The sequence below is a fragment of the Dermacentor variabilis genome, chromosome 4, assembly GCF_050947875.1.
Source record: "Dermacentor variabilis isolate Ectoservices chromosome 4, ASM5094787v1, whole genome shotgun sequence".
In the NCBI taxonomy this organism is placed as follows: domain Eukaryota; kingdom Metazoa; phylum Arthropoda; class Arachnida; order Ixodida; family Ixodidae; genus Dermacentor; species Dermacentor variabilis.
Window position 1 is genome coordinate 206,754,071 of NC_134571.1, and position 20,533 is coordinate 206,774,603.

Consider the following 20,533-nt stretch of genomic DNA (forward strand, 5'->3'; position numbering starts at 1 on the left):
CAAACTTTTTAACAGTGGATGACAATTATTGTTTGAGGACATCAACGGTGTAGCCTTACTGGTGCCGCACGGCACACTTTCGATCGTGATCAAGCCATATCTGGATCGAAATTCTCCACCGCCATTGGCTCCCTCGCGCAGCTTGCGCAAATAAGCCAATCACGACCGAGAAATTCGATTCGGATCGGGCTTGATTGCGATCGAAAGGGCGCCGTGTGGCACCCATATTACATAGGTACCGAAACCAAAACTACCGCAGATCTTTTATTATCCGTCGTAATTATAAAGTAAAAATTCAAGATTTATTGTTCTTTAGTTTTCATTAAGCTAAGCGAAACAGAATTATCGCTATATTTTTGTTAGTAGCTGCTTTTTACTGCCATCTACCGTAATTTTACGCATAAGACAAACGCACATGAATGCCGTTAGGACTGTCCCTATTGCGTCCACCATAGTTACCCGAGCGCTTCTTGTGTGTATGGTCGGCTGTGTGTGATTGTGCGTGTGTGCAAAGCTATATTCCCTGCCATATTTCGTCGCTCTATTAAAGGGCGTTGCATCGCAGATCGCGCATCGTCCGTGTGGCGCCATGAATTTCGGAAAGCTGCTCAACGTCGCCGAGAAAAACCGCTCGGCTTCCGCGGTCGAGGTGAGACCCGCCGCCTCCTTGAGCTGCTGCCTGCTGTTTCAATGTAGGACGGTTGGCTCTTTCCGACGTTGACGTTTCTCGTGTGCATTTCTACTGTGCGAGGTGGCTGCTACGTGGTGCGCCTGATGCGAGGCAGCGCCTCTCGATTCTGCTCGAACCCCGTGTCTCTTTTTCTCTCGGAGATCGGGGTTGGGCGAAGCGCTGCTGCGGAAATCCATCCGACAGCGGGGTGTCTGAACCGCGAGAAACGGGAACACGTTGCACCGAGTCGCATGCGGATATTACGCGACACATTGGTCGCAACGCACTTGGGAGTCCGTGAAAACGACGCATGGCCTCGAAATGCGGCGCATCATTGCTGTGGGTTAGCTTCTACGCAGCTCGTCCTGTCAGATGGTTCGTTTTCTTTTCCTTCTCGCGACCCCGACAACGTGCAACACGGATACATGTGTGCGAGAGCGCTCGTGCTGCCGTCTCGAGCGCTTCTGCTGTTCGAAGGCGATGGTGGTATACAAGCGCGATTGTTGTGTTTTTGTGTGTGCTCTTGCGACTGCCGTCCCGATATCGCAAGAGCGGGCGAAAATGCGCGGCGGCAACGGACTGCGGCCACGACGACAGTACGGGACGTGCTCGTATGCAGGCGCCCTTCGGCTTGCGAGTATCTCTGTCGGAAGCGCGAATGCAGTTGGCAAGAGCGCATCAGTTGCTTTGGAAACCAACTTGCAACGGCAGCCGCACGGATATCTGATCATTTGCACCCCGTGATCAACGTCGTCGCCGTTATGCACTTTCAGTCCGTGCTTTTGTAGTGCGGCTTCATTTAGTGACAAACATTAGCTGTTCTAGCGAATGTTTGTCGCCCAATGAAGGCATGTTCGTCTGCTGTACTGCATCACTTTTTCGCGCGTTAAAATGTAACATTCCGCAAAAGCAGAAAACACACTTAAATAGGGAAGAGGCTTATGATCAGTAGCGCAAACGGTTTACATCCGAGACATTTTGTTTCAGTGTTAAAAATCTATGTACAGTTAAACATTCATTGAAGATCTCATGCTTACAGCTGCTTTGTTCTCGTTCAGAAGCGATCATATAGCAACATCATATATTTTTTCGAGCACATTGTTCATTAGAACACTTGGCATGTAAGCTTTCTTGGTTGTCTAGAAAAAGAAAATGCAATGAGCACATCTTGCCTTCGGTGATGCTGCAGAGACATGGACTGGTTTCCCGGCCTGTTGCTATCTAAAAGTGGGGACAAACCACGAGAAAAAACTGCAAAGTGTTTTCTGAGCAATGTGCAACGAAAAATTCAATCTTGCTGTGATACTTGAGGAAAAACAAAGCAGCAGTTTCATATCCTTTTAAAGTTGGAGTAAAAGGGCGGGTCACTGTACTTGGTGTGTCAGTTCAGAATTTAAGTTCCAATTCTTCAAAATGATGCTGCAGAAAGAAAGTTATTTTTGGCAACACATTATTTGCACTTGCATACATTGGAAATTGCATGATAATCATTGATGAACTTATTATTTTCTTTGATTGACTTTAGTTAATGTAGGATGAATGTTGCAGTCAAATTTAAGTCAGTGAGGACCCATGACATGCATGCTTAGCGTGAAAGATCAGTGGCAGTTTCAAGATGGCCCCAATATTTGCCTTAAAATGTGTAGGTAGTTCTACAGCTTTGTCCAGTACGGCATCAGGAAAGTTGCATTGGCAAATGATGTCTATGGATCGCTGATGCATTTTGTCACAAGTTTGGATGTGCAGTTCTATTTGAGATTGGTGCTGGTCTGTAAAACACACCTTGAGTGCTGATCAGCTTCTGTTGTGCAGCAGCAAAGTGTGCTCTAAATAAATAAACATTAGAAAAAAATTAGAGAATTGGCCACTCATTGATCATCACTCAATATATGATGCCCACTGCCTTGGATACTATATTTAAAAAATGCACCCTCTTTATATGTACTCAACAGTCTTCGATAATTACTAAAATTGCTTGCTGGAACATTTCACACTTGTGCATAAATATGGGAGCCAGGTGCAAGGGCCTTTGCAGACAACTGCTATGTCATTCACACTCCAGTTTCTCATAGGGGCGGCATTTTGTGCTGCGTGGCATTCATTTATGCGGGACATCTGGTAACCAAAACACATTGTTCAGTACATAATGTTAAAGGCCCACTTCATCATAAGAGCATTTCCTGACCATTGTGGGCTTCTTTCGAGGTATTGAGGCCTAAATCAGAAGTTTTCATTACTTCCCACCCATTTTTCTTGCAAGATATCTTTAGAAAAAATGCAAATTGCACCTTCTTGACCACAGGGCAAGTTTGGCTAGCAGGGTAGGCTCATGACGCACTTGCTGAGGAGGAGTTCTAAACAAGGGGTCTGACACACCTGTTATATAGGTGTCTAGCTTTCAAGAATAATCAAGTTGCAGAATGTGTGCTTCTGTTGAATCATGATCAAGTTATCATGCCAGAAAACTTAATTTCTCTTACGAAGATTAAGCTAGTCTGGCAAGGCCCACCAACCACTGAGCGAACACAGTTCTAAGTTTAAGGAAGAACTTGGGTATCTATCGATAGCACGGTGGCACCATGTAACTCATAACCATCATCATCACCAGGGCTTCAATTAATGCTTTTACAATCATAGTTTATTACCATAGTTCTCACTATGCCATTGGCAGCCCTCTGCTGTGTGTAATGAGCCTGGGTCTCGCACCAAATCATTCCAGATTTTTTTAGTAGTGATGGCCACTGACTATGAAGTCTTGCAACTCAACATGAGGTCGTAAATTAAATATGTGGTCACTGTGGCCACACTTGAGTGGCGACGAAAGGCAGAGATGTGCACATGTTGAGATTTCTGTGAATGTGAAGAGCTCGAGGTGATCAAAAAGAATGTGAAGTCCTCTGCTACAGTGTGTCTCAGAGCCATAGCATAGCATTGTGATGTTAAACCCCATCAATGTGGTAAATTTCATTTAAGACCAACTCATTGCAGCAATATTTCCTCTTTTCTGATATGTTGCCTACAGTTGTTTCTCTGTGGCATTTAGCAATAGTAACATCCACTGTGACCGCTGCAGCAAAAGAATGAGTCATTTAAATTGCTTTGCTGCAGAAATGATTGAGAATGTTACTGTTCATTGAACAGAACATATATTGAGCTTTCAAGCACGTGGAACGTGTCTGTGCACTTTCTTATCCTTGAAGCACCAGGAATGTTTCTGAATTCTTTTAGGCTTCAGTTCGCGTATCTGCAAACACATCAGGTGGGAGCCTTGCAAGACACAAGATAAAAAATGATACAAAAACAAATCAAAGAATGGCATTGTGCAACTTGAATGAATTGAAGCTAAGGGCTTTCACCATGGTGTGAAAATGACTGTATGAAACACTGGAAAGAGAATTTTCATCCATTATCTAAATATGTGTAAAACCACAAAGGTCTATGGCACACAGGATCTGCGAAAAAACTGAATTCCTGCAGAGCCTGGGGCACACAGCCCTGAATTCAAACTTTGAGCATGTAGCAGCCCTTGCAGCCTACACATTAATCCAATAATTTGGAAGTGCCATGCCTTGAACAAGTAGAAACTCACTTTTGTGGCCAGTTGTACACATAGTGTTTGTGAGTCTTTTAAACCTTGAAATTGTATGTTTACTGACTGTGATGTATGCGATGACTCGCTAAAATTTTGTGATAAAGAGGGACACTCTTCCACTTCACTATGCCACTTGCCTCCTCCACTATGACCCACAGAGAGGTGGAAGTTATTATGAAGGCAAAAAGGCATCCAGAAGGACTGTGCATGTAGGGGCACTAACCTCAGGAAAATGTACAAGTTGTGACCAAACAGTTGTTTATGATGTTGCTCTGGCAGGTGGTTCAAGCAAACAAGGCTGGACAATGACCCCTTGAATCATCGGTTCTTGCCTTTCGTAACACCTGTGCACGGTTGCAGGAGCAGCGACCTTTTTGATTTCTCAGCTGTAGACGCAGGTCAACTTGCTCTTCTTGCGAGCTACATAGTCTTTGTGGTTGATTCATGGATGTCGCAAAAGTAATGCCTATCTTCTGTGAGATGGTGCGGTTAACAGAAGCACCCGCTGTGCTGACTCACTGATGATGATGATGATACATTGATTTTATTGGCGCATGCTGGCTCACTGGTTATGGAATTAGGCTGCTGAGGTCACAGGTTTCATTTCTGGCTGCAGTAACCACGTTGAAACTAGTGTGGAATGCAAAGAGGTTCATGTTCCATGCTTTGCATACATGTGAAGGGACATCATGTAGTCAAAATTAATCTGTAGCTCCCTGATGACGTCATCTCTCGTAGTGCCAGTGTTGTTTTGGAACATCAGTGGTTTGCGATCAGTGGACATAAGCAAGAAAAAGGTTGAATTTTGCAATTACTCCACACAGTGCTTTGAATTGACCTTGATATGCATAAAGGAATTTCTTAAACACTGTCCTACACTGCTTAGAGCCACTGAACAACAGATCACAGTCACTTAACACCTAACTTTCAAGTAATGCTACAAAAAACCTTAATGGACCTTGCCTTGCAGCAAATCTGATAAAATTATGCAGAGTTTACATCTTTATGTCCAATTTAACACTAAAAACTTCTGTATCTTGCAATAAGCTTCCGCTGATTTGTCCCTCACTATCTGTTTTTTTACCTTCCATAAGTATGCAGTGATTGACTAACATTAAAGGCATTTCATTGCCTGCATCTGCTCTTCCTGGTTAGCTTTATTTGATTCTGTGCCAGTGTCGAATGAACGCACATTCACTATATTAAAAAAAGGTGCATTTGTTCTTGGCAGATTCTTTCCATAATACTCACTCCCTTGCACATCATTATTGCTGTTGAATGCAGCATTGTATAGATGCGCACATCTGGGCTTTCTATATGTGCAGCCAAATGGTGCTGGATTCTCACACTGCCTTAATATAGCACTTGCCTTAGTCCTTAACTCTGTGCATCAAAATGTGCAGAGTCTCAAAAGTACTGCCACCAAGGCTCTCAAAGTAAATGAAATGTGGGAAGGGCTGATTGAAAACACAATGCTGCGCATGCTTTGGAAAGAAGCAAATTCAGTTTAACGTGAGTTGAAGGTGTTCTGCTCGTAGATGAGACAAGCTAGAGCTTTATATGTCGAAGCGCTGTTCATGATTTAGTCCAGCAAAGTATGTAGCATGCACAATTCGATGTTAATTGACTGAATTGACAGTTTGCATAAATATGTTAGTTAACTTTCCTGCAAGGATATTTTCCTAGCCGAGAACTCTCATTCCCAGACCGCTTTTCTCACTTTTAAGTGCTTTCGCCCCTGTGCATTTGAGCGAAGGTGCACGAGCACCACCAAGGCTTTTCAAAAAATTTACTGCGGGAATGCCTCAATGTAAGTTCCGTGGTGTGCAGAGATAAAGGGAGAACTGAAATAAAGGAAAAGCAGGGACAAGTGTTGAATGGAAAGAATAGTTTGTCCTGCTAGCCTGTGGTCGAGGTTATTTGGTTGGGAAATATCCTTGCTTGCACAGGTGCAGTAACATTTTTGCAAAGTTTCAATTGCTTGCACTCTGTCGATACCAAAAGCGTAGTGATGGACACTCGATATGTGTCTATGTCATTTGCTCAATTCAGTGTATGTGGGCTTCACTCTGCAACATTTGATGCGAACATAAGTCGTGGTATTAGCTAGCCTTTACCGGGGTGCCCATGTGGCCTCTTTGCCTTTGCTGGACCAAAAATATATAAAAAGGACAAGAGGCTCGTATGTTGAATTATAAAGTGGTCAGTCTTGTTCTTCTGGCATGATAGCATGTTATGGTGGCAGAGTGTCAGGAGTGTTCCCATAGCCAGAAAGTCGTGCCTTTGAATCTTGGCTGACATGACCGTGTTTCATTGCTAGCGGCTTGCAAAAGCTAGGATTTCAACATATCCCAGGTGATCACAATGAAAGGGGATTCTTTACTTTGGTATCCTTCATAGCCAAGTTCTTGCACTGTTCAGACTAAATGTGTTGACTTTGCTGGATTTTGATTTTTGTGTACAGAAGACTGTGAAGCGGTACAGCACAGAAGTGGCTCCAGCCAAGAAGGCGCCACGCAGCAATGTTCAGTCGGCCGCCATCAGGGCGTTCCTGCAGCGGAAGGAAGAAGAGGAGCGTAGAAGACGTGAGTGGACAGCATCTATTGTCTGAGAATCAGTGTGTCAAGATTGTTAGTCCAAGGACCAACCTTATCAACCCCAAGCAGATTCCAAGGGTCCTACAAAGCAGCTAAGAAACATGTCACGAAGGTGAGATGGTGCAACTGTCAGTTCAGTGTAGTCAGATAAAAGGGCTATCTCTATTGTATGGCATGTGCACGCAAGTTTGGGGGTGTTATTAAAGCGCAAATGCAGAAAACTGCTCTGGCGCAAGCTTCATCATCTTCATCAGCCTATTTTATGTCCACTGCAGGACGAAGTTCCTCCCTGTAATCTCCAATTACCCCTGTCCTGCGCCAACTGATTCCAACTAGCGCGTGCAAATTTCCTACCGCCCTCGACTGCGTTTCCCTTCTCTTGGCACCCATTCTGTAAACCTAATGGTTGACCGGTTATCTAACGTGCGCTTTACACGACCTGCCGAGCTCTATTTTTTTTCTCTTAATGTCAATTAGAATGTTGGCTAACCCCGTATGCTTTATAATCCACCCTGCTTTCTTTCCGTCTCTTGACGTTACACCTAACATTCTTTGTTCCATCGCTCCTTGCATGGTCCTTAGCTTGTTCTCAAGCTTCTTTCAAGTTTCTGCACCATATGTTAGCACCGGTAAAATGCACTGATTGTACACCTTTCAATGATAATGGTAAGCTTCCAGTCAGGATCTGACAATGCCTGCTGTATGCACTCCAGGCCCATTTTTATTCTTCTGCAAATTTCCTTCTTATGGTAAGGGTTCCCTATGAGTAATAGACCTAAATAGACATACTTCTTTACAGACTGTAGAAGCCCACTGGCGATCCTGAGCTCTTGCTCCTGTGCACGGCTATTGATAATTATTGTTGTCTTCTGCATAATAATCTTCAACCCCACTTTTACACTCTCTCTGTTAAGGTCCTCAATCATTTGTTGTAACTTGTCCCCAGTGTTGCTGAAAGGGAAAATGTCATCTGCAAACAGAAGGTTGCTGAGATTTTCGCCGTTGATCCTTACTCCCAAGCCTTCCCAGTTTAATAGCTTGAATACTTCTTCCAAGCACGCAGTGAGTGGCATTGGAGAGATTGTGTCTCCTTGTCTGACCCCTTTCTTTATAGGTATCTTCCTACTTGTGGAGAATTAAGGTAGCTGTGGAGTCTCTGTAGATATTTTCGAAGATATTTAAGTAAGCGTCCTGTACTCATTGATTACGTAATGCCTCTATAACTGCTGGTATCTCTACTGAATCAAATGCCTTTTCGTAATTTCCTTGAAGTCGATAGAGAGTTCGTATGAAGGGCCGCCAGTTTTGCAAGCATTATGTCTCCTCCATATTTGATTAATTTGACTGTTATTCTATCTTCTCCTGCCACTTTTCCTCGTTTCGTGCCTCGTTGTTAGTTATTGAAAAAGAGCCTCTGTGACCTGTCCATTACTACTTCGAATGGAGGTATCATGGCCGCTCTGGGTACTGTACAGGTCAGTATGAAGTTCTTCCGCTGTTTTTACTATACTTTTGAGATTGCTGATCATATTACTCTGCTTACCTTTCAGTGCATACATATTAGTTTGCCCTATGCCAAGTTTCCTTCTCACTTATTTCAGGCTGCGACCATATTTTATGGTTTCCTCAGTCTTTCTCAGGTTATAATTTCGAATATCACTTTTATTTTCGCCTTGTTGATCAGTTTTGACAGTTCCACGAATTCTATCTTACCTCTTCAGTTGGACACTTTCATTTTTTGTCTTTTCTTTATTAGGTCCTTTGTTACTTGGGAGAGCTTGCCTACTGGTTGCCTTGGTGCCTTGCCTCCCACTTCAACTGCTGACTCTGAAGCCAGCCTAGTTATGGTTTCATTCATTGCCTCTATATCATCATCATCATCATCATCATCATCTCTCTGTTCTAAGGCTGCAAATTTGTTTGAAAGTACCAGCCTAAATTTGTCTGCTTTTACCCTTACTGCATCTAGGTTGACTTGTTTCTTCTTGACCAATTTTGCTCTTTCTCTCTTCAAATTGAGGTTAATCCTAGCTGTCACTAACCTATGATCAGTGCACTTTATCCTACCTATCATTCCTGCATCCTGCACTATGCTGCGATCAGCAGAAAGTATGAGATCTATTTCATTTCCTGTTTCACCGTTAAGGCTTTTCCAGGTCCACTTTCTATTGCTGTGCTTCCCGAAGAAGGTGTTCATTATTCTCAGCTTATTCCTTTCTGCGAATTCTACCAGCATCTCTCCTCTAGTGATCCTAGAGTTGACGCCGTAGCTGCCAATTGCCTATTCACCCGCCTGCCTTTCCCCCCTTTTGCATTGAAGTCACCCATTATTACTGTAGATCGAGTTTGCACTTTCTAGTCACTAATTCAACATCATCATAAAACAGGTCTACTTCCTCATCGTCGTGGCTGGATGTTGGAGCCTAGGCTTGTACTACATTTAATTTGTGCTTCTTATTAGGTTTGATTACGACTACTGCTACCCTCTCGTTAATGCTGTAGAATTTGTCAATGTTGCCCACTATGTCCTTATGGATTAGGAATCCTACTCCATATTGCTTCTTATCTGGGAGTCCTTTATAGCAGAGGACGCGCCCGTTAGTCAGTATTGTGTAAGACTCACCAGTTCTAACCTCACTGAGGCCAATGATATCCCAAACAATGCCTGAGAGCTCGTCAAAGAGTCCTGCTAAGCTAACTTCACTCGAGAGAACTCGGGAGCTTACTGAAAGAAAAAGTGAACACCTTTCCGCAACTTTTCTGAATTTTTGTGCTGAAGGTTACCTTTCAAAGTAGAGAAAAGTGAAAAGTAAGCATCGCGTAGTAACCTGCACCCGTTGTCACAGTGCCCCTTTGTTTAAAAAAAAGTATTAACTATGAAGCTTGTTACACTTAGGCCTTTTTATTCTAGATAAGAGTGCAACCCATTGCAGAAGTCGAAGTAAAAAAATTTAACATGGCTATTCATACAGGAAGAAAAGAAATCACTTCCGGGACACAGCAACTTTGTTGGAGTCCAGTGTCTTGAGGAAAAATACATTTGTGACAGCAAATTAGGCCACTTATACTTAGAGCAGAGGTCTGATGTCTTAGATAATGACGTGGTAGGTAACCGTCCGAGGAGGGAAGGAGTAATGCCATAATATTGTATAAGCCCTGCGAAGTGATAGGCTGTGGAAATTATTGGCTGAGGCTCGTGAAATGGTGATCTTCACTAAGAACTGTGTCACATCTGAGGGCAAAAGATAGTTAAAGTGACCATTCTTTGAATGCTTTTGCTGTGGTAAACAGTGGAACCAGATTTATAGAAAGACCATCAAAACTGTGACGTCATACACTGTCATCACTGCTGCTTTTATTTGCACATAAAAGGTGTTGAGAGAGAAGGGTGGCCCTTATTGCAGTTTCCTCTGCTAAGACATCAGTTTTTGCTGAAGAATAGCCTCAAGAGTCCTGATGCAGCAATCTAGTATGACTCCGCACTTTTCCTTAGTGTTTCTTTAGCCTTGGTTGTGAGCACTGTGACCACTGACTGTATGTGCTTCTCGTTTTGTGCAGAGATTGAGGAACAGAAGAAAAAAGAGAAGCTTCTTGAGCTGCGGGCTCAGAATTCCAAGTCTAACAAGCGTGCCAAGGTAAGTGAGTGGACGTTGGAACATGCAGAGGTGGAGGGGATTTCTGCGAGAGATCAACACAGGTCCAAAAATTCATATTTTAGATTTCATGGAATATTCTATATTTTGTGCACATATGACTCGGTATCGCGAAACTGAACTTGGCTTCTTTGCTAAACGGATACGTTAGGAGGAAAAAAATACCGAAATGCTTAAGTGCGGAGATGCCATTTTCATGCACCGGACCATTATTTACGTATATGTAAACGTATACGTAAAGAGTAGCCATGTAGCATTGGTTGAGGTTTATGCTCAAAATGGAAGTGTTATAGAAAAACTCTTTGATTTGATACGCATTTCAAAAGTTGCTATATTTATAAATATTTGTCTACTAAATCAATGCATGTAGCCTTTTGAAATTTGGTGGGCTGTGAGACCTTACATATTCAATAATTTTGTTGAATATTGTTGCTGTATCACAAATTATCATTTTTACAATTCACCTACAATGTGAAGCTTTCATGAAAACGAACACTATTTAAACATGAAAATTAAAAAAAAAAACATCGCTAATTTTTCTGAAAATCTCGTAAACAGCTGTTCACAGATACTGGAAAAAGAACATTAAAAGTCATGCTGGATTATTTTGTTTGTAATGACTATATAGGTGGTAGAAATGAGAGCTTTGCCAGGATGCAGCAACATGCTAAGAAAAGGGACATTACGGTAAAAAGGCCATGCGTGAACCTCTGACTTGCCTATACTTTACCATGTTGCCGACAGAAAGGCTTATAAAATACTTATGCAGAAAAGTTGTGCTTAGTGCAATACTCATTCACTTGAATGCAAATAAAGATATGAAACGAACAAGCTTTACGTGGCTCATTTTATTTAACAGCAAGTGTCTGTAGCTTGCAGCATAGATAATTCGTTCTTTCTCTTAATGTAGGTTTGTATTTCCTTATTTGCTGCATGTTTAATGGTGAACTAATTGTGCATTTATACAAGTAACACAATTTATTGCAGGTAAATGTCTCTAAAAATGTTTTACTGGCCTTGGCTCCGTCAGAAACGTCATTATATTACCTATGATGCAGTGGTGGGAGTGGCAATGGTGTTGGTTAGGGCAGGATTAGCTGGCAGATAGTGCCAGCGATTGCTCTGGTCTACTGCCTCTTAAAAAAAAATAAAAGGAGGTTGTTACATTGCTACATAACGAAACGCTCACCGTCTCTAAGAAGGATGCCCACTTGTCGGAAAGTTCACGGTTTCCTAGAAAAGCTGCAAAGAGGCGCAACACTTCCTCTCTCAAAAACTTAGGTGTTCTGGGAAACACTACCTATTCTGTGCACTCACGAGGAAATTTTCTTCTGTGCAAAGCCTCAAGTAGAGAATTTCTCTTTTCATCGAAGTATTGGCAGGACAAGATGAGCTGTTCTGTGTCGCCAATTTCACAACAGTCAGGGCGGAGTGGAGACCTCCAACCTTGAAGGCTGAAGCTGCGGTGCTTGGAGAGCTAGTGCTTACTCTATGAAACAGCGTACAACTTCCGCGTGGTGGATTCTTTGAACCACTCTTGGATCGTGAGTTGATGTACAAAGTGCTAAGAAGTGCCTTATCTTTATATAAGAGGTGATTCATTGGCACTGTTAATTTTATCTGCTGCTTCATTGCCTGCAAGTCCAACATGTGGCTGTACCGACTGACACTTCAGACCGAAATGGCTATTGCTGGGCTCCTTAACCATCATCAATGACTGTCAGCGCACTCGAAACAGCCAAAGTATATGTAGCTTCTTGTGGTTATCGCGATGGCCTATATAAAATAATTGGCCTATATAAATAAATTGATGGCCTATATAAAAAAATTTCAACAGATCCGTCCTTTGGAGATGATTGGCAATGCTAAGCTATTAGCAATCTACCTTATAATGGGTGTTTAAATGGTGATATGTTTTATATGTTATGATGAATATTATAAAGAGCGGCCCATATGCACTGACCCAAGCTGGCCTCAGAGAGGTTCATTCAAGAGCGGCACTTTTCGTCGTTGTCTACAAGGATAGGATTGCCAGAGGCTTTCAACACATTTTGCTTGCTCTGTCTGCCACTGCCTCCCATGGGCTCACTCTCCTTTCTACTATGCTTTACCAACTCCTTAAAAGAGACTATTTATTGCTATAGCAATTATATGGACACTCCAAGTGCGTTTCTGCCATCGGCGTCGCCATCACCGTGAGGTTCCGTATAAAGTCCAAGGGCGATAAAATTGTTGCCGCGCGCTGTATGCTGTTTTGCGCGAGTGAAAGCTGAGCCGGCAATCGCGGCTCAATCTCTCATACTAAAGGGAGTGAAAGTGGGGAGGAAGCGTGCGGTCTTCCATTGCATAGAAGGCTTCGCGGGGAGGGTAGGGAGGAAACATAGTATTGTGTACCCCCTCCCTCCTGCTGTATGCACGTGGAATGTGTGGCGAGTAGCATAAACCACACATTCGATAAACCCACATTGGAATTTTTCCGGTGTCCGAGATTGCCTTGAGTTAACACTCTACAAAAGGCTTGTGCGCGCTGAATTGAAGTATGCATGCATCATATGGGATGCCTAGTGAGAGCACCCTCATCACAACCTTGGATGATGTTTAGAAACGCACTGCACATTTAATTGAATTATTCCCATTATTCCAATGTCATGTTCGCGAAGAAAACCTTAAACTTTCCTGGCCTTTCACTCTGCTGCAAATGCTCCAGCAGGAATTCTTTTAGTAAAGTCTCCCATTACAACTGTGTTTTGAAGGATTCTCTTTTTTGACCCCAATGGGGGCTACACATTGACAATAAAGTAGGCTTGCCATCTTTCTGGACAAATTTGTGTAATGGTTCTTTTGTTCCAAGAACAAGCATCGAATGGGACCACCTGCCCACATCCATTGCTGTCATTACTGATGCTAGACCGAATACAACCTTGCCAAAGGCCCCGTAAACATATTTTTTTACCAGTGTTATTGGCTGCACACTTTTTGCAGGCTTCTCCCACTCTTTTCTGTAATGCCTATGGGCCCTAAAAGTATATTTAATAAATAAGTAAACAAATAAAGAAATAGTCTAGACATAGTGTACACACGTAGGCTAGTTGGTGATACATTGATTATTTTTCACTGCGTCACAGCAAGGACATTGAGAAGGAAACAAGATGCGTCAATGCTTACAGTTAAAGCTTTACGCAAGTACAGTTGTGCTTGACTGTAATGGAGTCGGTGGAAGGAAACGCCCAGTAGAATAACCGTGTGGTGCTCGCTGCAGGTGATGGCGTCGCGCACCAAGGACAACAACTTTGGCCGCATCCGTCTGACAGAGGACGAGGAAGAGGCACGGCGCAAGCGGGAGGAAGAGCTCCGGCGCAAGATGCTCACTGACAAGGTGGAGCGCATGAAGGCACGCATCAAGCTCCAGCAGGAGGAAGAGGCCCTGCCGCACAAGCGCAAGCGCAAGCGACGCAACTCCCAGGGGGAGATCATTACCGAGCCCGAGGTAAGTGCGCCCGCTGGGGGACTGTGTGGGGTCTGTGTGAGAGAAAAGGGGTGGGGGACGGAATTGACGGCAGCTTTGACTCGTCATTTGAGCGTGCTTCAACCTAGGCATGCTCAAGATCACGTGCGTGCGTGTGATTCGGGAAACAAGATGTTAGGACCAGGAAGAATTGATGCTATATTGTGCAACACGAAACCTTTACGCAAAGGGCTTACAAGTACACTACCGACATATCTTGCGCATACTTTCGAGTTACACAACACTAGAAAATATAACGCAGATAAATTCCGGACATCTACACCTGCTGTGATTCTCTGTTTATTCCCTCAAGGGGTGGAGAAATCAGCAGATCTCTTAGGCACGTAGGGCCCTCTGGGCCGTACTTCTCAGTGACAATGTAGCCTAGCCGCCTTTGGGATTATCTTACTGAGCTATGTCGTATGCTCGGTTGCGGTACTCGGAAGTTCAAATGCCTCCACCCCCTCCTTTATTTTTTTATTTACGATGGTGTATCTGCATATGACATCTTCCAGTGCACTACATCTGCAGGCTTGGAGTGGCACCTGACACTTGGCGAAAGATGCCGAGAGCGAGTGGGGCTATACTAAAACAAGTTACAACCAAATTAGGAAGGTCCACTAAGCTTGAACAAAGGCACTCCCTCACCAGAACAGGAATTGTCCTCTCTGGTGCAGTATTCGGCCACAACCTCCCCAATAATCTCTACAATTAAATCACGGCCCTCAGTCCCCAGCAGCTGCGGAGCACCTGTCCAAGGTAACGGTCAGACCTGTAACACAGCAAGGGGTGCTAAGAATCTCTGGGTCCGGACAGGCCACCAAGGGAAACTGACCTTGTCAACCTTTAATTGCCGAACCCTCTCGAGTGAGGCTAGCTTAGCAGGACTCTACGAGAAACTATCAGACATTGTTTGGGATATTATCGGCCTTAGTGAGATTAGAAAAACTGGTCAGGCTTACACATTGCTAAATAACGGCCATGTCCTCTGCTATAGAGGTCTCCCTGATAAGAAGCAATACGGGGTAGGATTCCTAATCCATAAGGATATAGCGGGCAACATTGACGAATTCTACAGCATTGATGAGAGGGTAGCAGTAGTCGTAACCAAACTTAATAAGAGGCATAGATTAAAGGTAGTAAAAGCCTATGCTCTAACATCCAATCACTACGATGAGGAAGTAGATCAGTTTTATGAAGATGTTGAATTTGGAATGAGAAAAGTGCAAACTCGATATACAGTAATAATGAGTGACTTCAATGCAAAAGTGGGGAAAAAGCAGGTGGGTGAACAGGCAATTGGCAACTACGGCGTCGATTCTAGAAACGCTACAGGAGAGGTGCTGGTAGAATTTGCAGAAAGGAATAAGCTGAGAATAATGAACACCTTTTTCACAAAGCATAACAACAGAAAGTGGACCTGGAAAAGCCCTAATGGTGAAGCAAGGAATGAAATTGATTTCATACTTTGTGCCGATCCCAGCATAGTGCACTATGTAGAAGTGATATGTAGGGTAAAGTGCAGTGATCATAGGTTAGTGAGGGCTAGGATTCACCTCAATTTGAAGAGAGAAAGAGCAAAATTTGTCAAGAAGAAACCATTCAACCTAGATGCAGTAAGGGTAAAAGCAGATAAATTGAGGCTGGTACTTGCAAACAAATATGAAGCCTTAGAACAGAGAAATGAAGATGGCATAGAGGTAATGAATGAAACCGTAACTAGGCTGGCTTCAGAGTCAGCAATTGAAGTGGGAGGCAAGGCACCAAGGCAACCAGTAGGCAAGCTCTCCCAAGTAACAAAGGACCTAATAAAGGGACGAAAAAAAATGAAAGTGTCCAACTGAAGAGGTAAGATAGAATTCGCGGAACTGTCAACACTGATCAACAAGGTGAAAATAAGTGATATTCGAAATTATAACCTGAGAAAGACTGAGGAAGCCGTAAAAAATGGTCGCAGCCTGAAATCAGTGAGAAGGAAACTCGGTATAGGACAAACCAAGATGTATGCACTGAAAGATAAGCAGGGTAATATCAACAATCTTGAATGTATAGTAAAAGCAGCGGAAGAATTCTATGCTGACTTGTACAGTACCCAGAGGAGCCACGATACTTCCATTCGGAACGATAATGAACAGCATACAGAAACTCCTCCAATAACTAGAGATGAGGTCAGAAGGGCCTTGCAAGACATGAAACAAGGAAAAGCGGCAGGAGAAGATGGAATAACAGTCGATTTAATCAAATATGGATGAGACATAATGCTTGAAAAACTGGCGGCACTCTATGCGAAATGTCTGTCAACTGCAAGGGTCCCAGAAAACTGAAAATGCAAACATTATACTAATCCACAAAAAGGGAGACAATAAAGAACTGAAAAATTATAGGCTTATTAGCTTACTCTCAGTATTATATAAAATAATTACCGAAATAATCTCCAATAGGGTAAGGGCAACACTGGACTTAATCAACCAAGGGAGCAGGTGGGCTTCAGGAAGGGATTCTCTTCAATGGATCTCATCCATGTCATTAATCAGGTTATCGAGAAATCTGCAGAGTGCAATACGCCTCTTTATATGGCTTTCATAGGTTACAAAAAAGCATTTGATTCAATATAGATACCAGCAGCCATAGAGGCATTGCGTAATCAAGGAGTACAGACTGCTTACGTAAATAGCTTGGAAAATATCTACAGAGATTCCACAGCCACCTTAATTCTACACACGACAAGTAGGAAGATACCTATAAAGAAAGGGCTCAGACAAGAAGACACAATCTTTCCAGTGCTATTCACTGCTTGCTTGGAAGAAGTATTATAGCTACTAAAATGGGAAGGTTTAGGAGGAAAGATCGACGGTGAATACCTCAGCAACCTTTGGTTTGCTGATGACATTGTTCTATTGAGCAACACTGCGGACGAGTTACAACAGACATTTGAGGACAGGGAGAGTGTCAGAGTGGGGTTGAAGATTAATATGCAGAAGACAAAGATAATGATGAATAACAGGGCAAGGGAACAAGTATTCAGGATCGCTAGTCAACCTCTAGAGTCTGTGAAGGAGTATGTTTACCTGGGTCAATTATTCACGGGTAGCCCTGATCATGAGAAGGAAATTCACAGAACAATAAAAATGGGTTGGATCGCATGCAGCAGACATTGCCAGCTCCCAACCGAGAGCTTACCATTATAACTGAAAAGGAAAGTATACAATCAGTGCATTTTACCAGTGCTGACATATATTACAGAGACTTGGAGACTGACAAAGAAACTTGAGAACAAATTAAGGACTGTGTAAAGAGCGATGGAACAAAGAATGCTAGGCATAACTTTAAGAGACAGAAAGAGAGCGGTTTGGATTAGAGAACAAACAGGTTCAGACGACATTCTAATTGACATGAAGAGAAGAAAATGGTACTGGGCAGGTCATGTAATGTGCAGATTAGATAACCGTTGGGCCGTTAGGGTGACAGAATGGGTACCAATGGCAGGGAAGCGCAGTAGAGGACAGCAGAAGACTAGGTGGTGCGACGAGATTAGGAAATGTGCGGGTGCTAGTTGGAATCGGTTGGCGCAGGACAGGGGTTATTGGAGATCGTGGGGTGAGGCCTTCATCCTGCAGTGCGCTTAAAATAGGCTGATGATGAGGGTGATGATGAAGCCAATTTGCACTGTCATGTAAGGCAGTACTGAAGCTGCATTACAGAAAAGGAGCCTTCGTTCTACAGATTGTAGCCAGCTTAGTATGTTTTGCTGGCCTAGTTGGCGGAAACTGACTCTCAAACTAGCATACGCATAGAAGTTGCATGTGCGCCTCAATTTGCACCTCTCCTGCAATAGTAGCTTAGTCTTCAAAAAAGCTTATCTACAAACCTTTGAAGAATTACCAAAGTGCTCTGAGGTTCATGTGAGGACGCCATAAGATGCCACATGTCTAATTTTTGATGAGCCGGTCAATTTTATTGCGAGAGCAATTACGACTCCAAAAATTCGGACATGCTCGATTATTTGGTCTGCTTCGTGGCACTGCCATTCTCCCCATAGACCATAAGGTATAACAACTGCCGAAAGTTCGGACACCTTGCAAACTCTCGTCCGATTTTTCGGACACTCCTTGAGCTAACTCGATCGAGAGTACCATGCACCGACGCTGACCGGTGCATGGTTCAACTTACTGAAAGCCATTTTTGTTTTGAACGGAGCCTCCTTGCTGCCCCACGAAGTGGCACTACTGCAAATCCCTGCTCATCATCATCGTTTCTGCCTGGTTCGTGGCTGCAGCAGTTGCGGTCACAGCTTAGTAAGCCATGTCAAGACAATCCAGCAGCTGATTTGTTTGTTTCTTGGTGCACGACGCTACGAGTAGGCCACGTTTTTCGTTTGTGCGACTGGTGTCGGCGTGACGGCGTGGTGATGCTTACTTTGTGTGCTGTGTTGAGGTTGCGGTGATGAAACGTGGCATATGGAAACATCGCACCAACTGTCTAATGGCGCCGACAGTGCCGGCGCAGACTGCACTGGGGGTATGCTGGCAAGCGGGTGCCGGGAGGCCTACGATTTGTCGCCTTCCGATGTGCTCTCTATTGACGTCGAAAATGTTCTGCGGAGACCTGCGCAGCGGTTGCATTGCGATTACGGGCACCGTCTCATTTGACAGTTTCACAGGTGCTGGCACTGCTGTACTGACATGCGCAGAACTCAACGATGGCGAGATCATTCGTCAGGTTTCTGCTGCACCACCGGATGAGTATACTCCGAGCCTGAAGATAACGCACCATGTGCTACACTGCCGTCGCATGCGGAGCGTGTACAAACAGTGACTGTGCTTTCAGCCGTCTGTAATGACCATACCACACTCTCCGAGATTCAGGCTTATCTGATTGCGCGTAAACACAACAGCGTGGAAGGGCGCGTTCACGATTTCTTCAAGCCTACTGCCGAGCCCAAATAAGTGTGTGGAAATAAAGGATTTCTTTTTTTTTTCTTAATCTGCTTTTTCAAACACCACTTTATTCGGACATTTCCGCAGTCCCTGTGAGGTCCGAATAAACGGTCGGCAACTGTATATGGACACTCCAAGCAAATTTTTGCCAACAGCATTGCGGTGAGGTTCCGTATATAATTAGGTATATGTATGCTACATGCCATGCCATGCTGTTGGGGGCGAGGACTTATGGAGTCGTCATCTATCAGAAGCACCTCGCTTGCGTAGCATGAGGGATAATGCGGCGTGCTCGTCATAGGTTTGCCTGTCAGCGTTCAATAAAAGCACCACACCACCCTCCTGGACATTTGTCTATGTGCTCTCGAAATGACGCAAGCTTTTTGCTGTCAAAATAATAATCTTGGGAAAACGGAAAGCACAGAATGGTTTACAGTCACAATCTCTTTATTGAATACTTACCGTGAATGCACACTGCTCGTGGTTGCCGCGATGGAGTCATCCGAACCGGCTTCTTGCATGAAAGGTTGACAGTCGCTGACAGCGAACTATGTGAAATATGTTCTTATAGTTCTTATAACCAAATGGAGCATAACAGAATGAAGCCTCAATGTAGTGATTTCACGGGTTCGTGGTGACGGACTGTGCGTCTGCATCCATGTCTGCGCAGAATCTTTCGCTTTTGTGGCGAGTGCGTTTTCGCACCGTGCCGCGAGATTTAGGCCACAGCATAGGAGCATTTAACAGTAGTGCACAAACAACCATTGTTACATAGACACTATCAGAGCAGTTCAAAAATAATTTCATTATAACTAAAGACTTTGACGCCTATGACGGCGACTCGTGATGTGTCTTCACGAGGATTAAATCCCCCCCCCCCGCCCCCTAAAGTCTTGCATGTTTCTCTATCATTACTTCTCAAGTTGCATTGCACTGTATGTTTATAGGTCATCTAAGTGAGAAATTAGCCACTGCTTCTTTTTCTCAATCCACTAAATTTTATTGTTTGGTGCTACCCGAGCATGAGCATATGCCATGCGTTTTTTTTTTGTGCTTTTTACCGTTCTCTTTCCATTACAGTGAACTTGCCAGTACCTAGCATCGACAAGTTCATAGACCAAAGCTTCATGACATCAGCCAAGCAGCGCGCGTTGGTGACTGTCTCAGTGCACGCCTTCTGCTGCTCACCTAACATCGCATCCCCGACACCGTATCAGAAAGCTTCCTCGCAGGAGTGCTTGCTGCACACCCGAGTTGTAGTTGATGGCTGCTTGCCGGTTCTAAGTTTCGCGATTCCAGCTTCACACAGCTTCTTGTCATGCAGATACGTTTGAAGGCTGACATCGAGCTCCGTTGTGTACGTCCAGGACTGCAGCACCGAGCAGTAGCCTACCATATTCAGGGCGTCTACTAACCGGGAAAACTGGGAATTCTCAGGGATTTTGAATAGTCTGGAAATACTCAGCGAAAACTCAGAGAATTTCTACTTCTGTCAGGGAAAATGAGCAGTAATTTTATTGAAAGGGAACGAAAGTCACAGTAATGCTGGCTTGAGTAAGAGAGGAATCGTAACAAATCT

The 20,533-nt window shown here is 43.8% G+C and overlaps 1 protein-coding gene across 1 annotated transcript in view; it reads left to right on the forward strand.

The window, feature by feature from the left end:
* The first annotated feature begins 439 nt into the window (after positions 1 to 439).
* LOC142580082 (uncharacterized) overlaps positions 440 to 20,533 on the forward strand; it is a 115,981-nt gene continuing 95,887 nt past the window's right edge. The window contains exons 1-4 of the mRNA XM_075690855.1: positions 440 to 649; positions 6,727 to 6,847; positions 10,418 to 10,494; positions 13,772 to 13,999. Of these exons, the coding sequence (XP_075546970.1) occupies positions 590 to 649; positions 6,727 to 6,847; positions 10,418 to 10,494; positions 13,772 to 13,999 (486 nt within the window). The 5' untranslated portion in view covers positions 440 to 589. The remainder of the gene's footprint in view (positions 650 to 6,726; positions 6,848 to 10,417; positions 10,495 to 13,771; positions 14,000 to 20,533) is intronic.